Source organism: Propithecus coquereli, unplaced genomic scaffold (assembly GCF_000956105.1).
Source record: "Propithecus coquereli isolate 6110/MARCELLA unplaced genomic scaffold, Pcoq_1.0 Scaffold8, whole genome shotgun sequence".
NCBI classification, from domain to species: domain Eukaryota; kingdom Metazoa; phylum Chordata; class Mammalia; order Primates; family Indriidae; genus Propithecus; species Propithecus coquereli.
The window spans coordinates 9,522,148-9,528,373 of NW_012154173.1; the positions used below are offsets into that span (position 1 = coordinate 9,522,148).

The 6,226-nt window shown below is 34.6% G+C and overlaps 1 protein-coding gene across 1 annotated transcript in view; it reads left to right on the forward strand.

The window, feature by feature from the left end:
- The window catches only part of STAU2 (staufen double-stranded RNA binding protein 2), a 334,306-nt gene that overhangs the window by 175,756 nt on the left and 152,324 nt on the right, over positions 1 to 6,226 (forward strand). The window contains exon 9 of the mRNA XM_012663103.1: positions 3,103 to 3,163. Within this exon, the coding sequence (XP_012518557.1) occupies positions 3,103 to 3,163 (61 nt within the window). The remainder of the gene's footprint in view (positions 1 to 3,102; positions 3,164 to 6,226) is intronic.

Below are 6,226 nucleotides of genomic sequence, written 5' to 3' on the forward strand. Positions count from 1 at the left end.
AGGAGAATACTCCTTGTGTTCACTCTGCTACGTTTAAAAAGAAACCTTGCAAAAGCCTTGGGGTAGAAATCAGAGAGCCAGTAGACTTGGAATTTAGTTGAAGGTGAAAAGTTAGGCACAGAGAATATAATCTAATATTTAAATAATCTTAATCATTGTTAGAGGAGAGGAATTAACAAAGGAGGAATGAAATGGTGAATATATTATTATCAACTTCAACCGAACTGCAAATGCCTGGGAATCTGCATTTTTTCTAATCAGCTTGCTCTTCTCCTCCCTAAAGTGTCTTGTTCCTTATTGTCTACACCTTCCTCAAATTTACAGCCTTCCTCAATCAGCTTTTCTTTCATTCTGTGATCTAGTCTCGTATTTCACGGAGAACATAGAAATGGGAGGCCCCACAGGCCTCCCCACCAACATATACCTGCATTTACAAACGTTTTTGCTCCTCCTCCGTCCTTTTACAACAGAGGAAGTATCCTCATTAGATTAAAGGCCAGTCCATCTGTGTATATCAGGAATAGCCAGTCACTGAGAGGAGTGCATTACAGAGATCACTGATTCTCAAGATGGGGTTGGAAGCTACAATTTTAAGTGATGTCAGTTTGTAAGGTTCTGCAGTCCATGGCATCTTGAATATGGAAGCAAACAAGGCATATTGATTGGCTTTTGATTAGGGATTTGCAGGATGGGTCTACAGGACAAAGGGGTGAATAGTTGAGAGCTGGAGAGAGAATGATATGGGATCCCAGTGAGACAGATAGGAAAGTAAGCTGTAAGTAGTGCAGTAGATTGGGGAAAATCAAAAGGCTGGAAGGACTAAAATTCAGTTTAGAAAAAGCATGTTTATAGGAGTAAAGGAAGTGATCTAAGTGTACAATAGAAGAAATATAGAAGAAAGATCTGGAAGATGAGCTGTACTTTGTGCCTGTGGGTTCCCCTTTCCATGGTTCTCATTAATAACTTCTTTGGCCTTGTCCCTGCTGACCCCTTCCCCATACTCTCCGAACAGTGACCTCTAAAAGAGTGAGAAATCTTGGCATTAGGCATAGCTCTCAGATGAAAATCAAATGCTACCTGCTGGTTAAAATTCATAGTTATTAAGGTAACAAAAGCAAGGTAAGGGACAGAAGAAATTAGTGCAGTTGAAATGAAACAGATGTTATTTATTCCACTCATTAAAAGTGAAAATCTACTTATTTGGAAAGCCTAGAATGCTGCATCTAACTATGGAACTTCTCCAGGGTTCCTGAAACATAAGTACTTCTTCTCTAAGAGCCTAAGCAGTTGACAGCAGTTTGATAAGTATACACTATGTTTTAAAGGTATGAATAAAATTAAAAGTAAGGAAAGAATTAAAAAGAAAAGTTGAATATATTTTGTCTCTTTCTCTTCACCAGGTTTTCACACTAATAACGATTTTAGCTTTTCAAAATCGTCTAAATTCTTTTCATCCCTCATACGTAGGTATTTCTTGTTTCTCCTCATTTGTTCTTTACAGTAGTTTTTTGCGTCCCACCCATACCTTTAGAGCATTCTTCTTCTTAGTTACAAATTCTATTCTTTATCCCAGTGTCGTTCTTTCCTTTCTTAGGTGTGAACTGTAAAAGCACAGTGTATACCTCATCTGTAACCATAACTTTTGTTTTTATTTTCTTCAGCTGCTTCTTTCTTTCCTAATAATTATAGTACAAAGGTAGCACAGCTACTGTCTCTTCAGTTGGAAGACCTAGGTTGATGTGCTGGTACCCTCCACATGTTATCTCTGTGACCTTAGACAAATTATTGAACCTCTCTCACTCTAATTTGCTTCTCTGTAAAATTGAATATTAGTATCACTTATCTTACCAAATTTTTGTGAGGATGAAAATGAGATAATCCAAATCCATGCAAAACACTTAGCACATTAGCAACCACACTTTAAGTCTTAAATGTTAGCTATTAGCTGTTACTACTATCAGTCTGTTTTATTACACAGCAATTTCTGTCCTGTGAAGGATGCCTGTGTTAGCATTTTGCAGTCAAAGGTTATAGCAACAATCTCTCAGAATGGTGAATGTGGAGTAAGAGAGGAATTTGTATTTTAAGTAGATAAAAGAAATAAAAGGGAGAAAGAGACGCTGTTTGGTTCATACGAAGCCATTGGCTGTTTCTAACATGCCATCAACTTATTTTTCAGAATTCTTTATTTTCTTTTTTGCTTCTTTTGTCTGCCACTATATCTTTCCTTGTCACCCTAAGATGTATAATAAAAATGAAAGAAAATTCAATAAGAAAAATTGTTTAAAAAATAAATGAACATTGGTAAACTATTTGCTAGAATTGTATTTTATGTATATATCTGGATTTAACTTATCCATTTGGCCTTTGACATCTGATGACATAAATATAAAATGCTGATCATAGTAAGAAATAAGCCCTTTTTTACCCACCTCTGTACTTCATATCAATAGTATCAGCTCCACAAAAAGAAAACATCATTAGTTAAAGTCACTTATTAATTTGGTTAGAGTACTTACTACAAAATATCTGTGTTTCAGATTGTATTTAATACCAAACAGACCATCTGGCAAAAGTCCAGATATTACATGTTTTCCTTAAAGTTCGGGCTTAGCTTTCAATTTTTGTATATATCCTTAGCAGTATTTGGTGATCCTTATCACAAGACTTCTCCAGAACGAACATTATAACATTTCTGTTGTTAATCTGCCCTCAGGAGTGATAAAGAAGCTCTGTTAGTCACTTTAGTACTTGTGATGATTGTTATTGTTTACTGTTTGAATAGGAATTACTTTTTAATCACCAAGCTAAAGATTATGTTCTGTGTAATACATATACTGAATATCGGGCTTTCTTGACACCTTAAATTATAGATTTAAATGAGCAGATAAAAGCAGAAAGAGACATAAAAATAGATTCAAATGCAGGTAGATGATACTGTTCATGTTACTTGTGTAGCCATTGTCCCAGGATCAGAGATGGAGAGAATATGCAGAAAAACTGTATGAGAGACCTGTGTCTTTGCTTAATTGATTAACCAACATTTTTTCTTTTTGAATAAGCCTGTTTTTCTGTATTTAAACAGTTAATTTAATCTTTCAGACAGGGGAAAACAAAGGATGGAGTGGCCCGAAGGCTGGGTTTCCTGAACCACCAAGTAACAGTAAGTTCTCATTTTTATGTTATCTGCACTTGGTATTCATCAATGGTTCAGTGACTAGCTATCACTGGGTCTGTATGGGCCCAAGATGCCCCCGTATTGTGGAGGGTACAAAGGAGTCGTGGTGTTTGCTCTCCTGAAACTAATAGAATAACTGGAAAACTAAGACACAGACACTCATATCCTTAACATGGTTAAACCATTACAGATGGAGTACCGTTTAATCCACATAGTGATGGCATTCTTTTTTTAAATTGTCATTTTTATTAAAACAACATTATTATAATATAAAAAATTTGAAAAGCAGTTATCCTCAAGCCGATTATGCTATCAAATCAACTTTCACTGTTCCAATTGTTTTTATATACACACAAATTTTTATGTAATTATAATATGGATAAAATTTTTATTCTGTTTTCATTTAACGTTGCCATATGCATTTTTCACATTTTGCTGAGTCATTAGAATTTTTAATATTTTGTCAAATTCACTAAGTGAAATATCAGAAATATAGGAAGAAAATTACTCGCAGTTTCATCCCACTTAGAATATTGTCAGACATTTAACGATCAACTTCAGTTTATTTCTTTTTGCAAATGTACATGATCAAGATATTTTGCATTGGACATACAGAGATTTTTCCTTTTCCTTTTACCCTGCCCCTCCTCCCAAAGCATCTGTCTTCACTGAAGTGACCATTTTACTGTAAATCTGTGAATCAAAACGTTTAACCAGTGCAGACATCCAATCTCATTTCTAACCCTATCTCTCTTCATTACAACCTCTGAACACTGAAAAAGCTTAAATCTGTAAATTGTCATAGTGAAGGATGTTTAGTCTTTGATATTAGCAGCTCATCTCTTGAAGTATAATGAAATTAGTAACAAATTCTTACCAAAGCATGCTTACAAGGATTGAATTCTTGGATCATCAAAACTAGCCTCTTGAAAGGAATATTTCAGTGAGGTAATGGTATTTTGGGGTTACTTCCTGGGAATAATTTAAGTTAATGTGCCTCTGAGCCCTTGGACTATGTACATAGGGTGATGAATGTGATGGGCTTAGCACATAGCCCAAGGAAAAAATGGAATCAATTCAGGATTCCTAGAGTTTGTGTTTAATTCCTTTGATGTTCAAATATATTGGTTCATAATTACTTGTTGAGGGAATGTAAGAAACAGTAAATTGATTGCAGTTTTATATAAAGTACTTAGCACAGTACCTGTTTCCTAGTAAGCATGTAATAAATGTTGATTTCCTTCCATGCTTCCCCCTCCTTTCTTTTGTAAAAATGATATAATTGTGTAGGTTTGCCAGAAGTTCCTTTCTTATACTTTTTATCTGTCAGATGTTTTTTGCATACACGTGGCAACAAAAGAATACATAGTTTATTCTTGAATAGTTATATTTTGGCACTGGACATTTTTTTCAAATAATATAAATGTTATGTATTTGAATATAGAAGTCAAATAGTTATTAACTTGACAGTTTTAACATGAGATTACATTATAGATCATCTGCAAGATGATAAACAGTGATATTTCAGCCCCTAGCTTTATATGTTTGTTGATTTTTTTTTAACTCGCTAAGGAACACTAGAACTTGTCTGCAAGTATAGGAAGGGATATCACAATGAGGCCAATGAGTTTAAGTAATCAGAAATGTGTAATAATGCATAAAAGTTTTGCTTTAGATACAAAGTTAAAAGTGATAAAGCTATCTGAAGCCAGCTTAAAACTTAACCAGACTCTTGACTCTTTAGGAATCCCTCTGGTCTACTACAGTGGTTCAAATTGAACATTTGAAAAAAGAACGTTTTCTCTCCTCTTTCTAGCTGTGACAGGTGAGAAAGCTGATATAAGGGTTCTTCCGAATGAACACTGAGTGGTCCCTGCCCTGGGTTACCATAGAAGACACTGGCAGTCTAGCTCCCGAGTAACTATTTCACTTCCCAAAGGCTGTTGCTCACTAGTGAAATCCCAGAGTCCTCCTGGAGCTAGCTCAAAGCTACATAAGTATACCATTAGGAAAATTTGGTCCCTGCTTAGGAATTGATCACTCAGGTGATGAATCCATTACCTGAAAATTAATTTAACTTCATATATTACGGTAACATTTAGGTTAACTTCTCTTCTACTTAATCAGTTCCTTACGTTTGAAATTCTCCTCTAAATTATTTCTGTCCTGTGAAGAATACCTGAGTTAGTATTTTGCGGGCAAAGGTTAGAGCAGAGATCTCTCAGGATGGTACATGTGGGGGAAGATAGGAATTCGAGATTGCTAGTGCTGGCTGCCTCACAGACATGTTGTCTGATCTTGAACAACTCATTTTACATCTTATTCATTGTGCTAAGAGTTATGCATGCTAATTTATAATGTTGAGAATCTTTAATTATGTAACATTTATAAAATGATTATATCCTTGAATATAGCATCTGAAAAAGTAACATATTAACTTTGTGAAAAACACCATGTCATCATGAAATGGCTTTCTCTATTATGTCTTTGTTAAATTCTACATTACTTCGAAATTGTAGTTTTAAAGATCAAATTTTTAAGCCAGACATGGTGGTGCCTGTAGTCCCAGTTATGGGGGAGGCTGAGATGGGAGAATCACTTGAGTCTAGGAGTTCGAGTCCAGCCTACATAGCAAGACTTTGTTTCTCTAAAAAAAAAAACCAAAAACAAATTTTTAGGCACCTATTATTTGGATAAATAATATGAAATTAGCTTGGAACCATAATGTACAAAAATTAAAGGAAGGAATGCGGAATTGGAAAAGAGAAAGAGGGGAATTTTAATCTGGTATCGCTAGCACCTAACTATAAGTAGACAAAAAATGTTAATGTACATGTGCATTTAATTTTTGAAGTGGAAGATATTTTTTTAAAGATTACAGTCATAAGAAACTGCTAACAATTACAACTAAAAAATAGTTTAAATGGTTTTGCAAGTGATTGTGATTACATAGCCTGGTTCCTCAATTTATTTTCCTGGCTTGATTGCCTGCAGATTTAAAATATGGACCTAATTGATGGCATTCTTTTTTTAAATTGTCATTTTTAT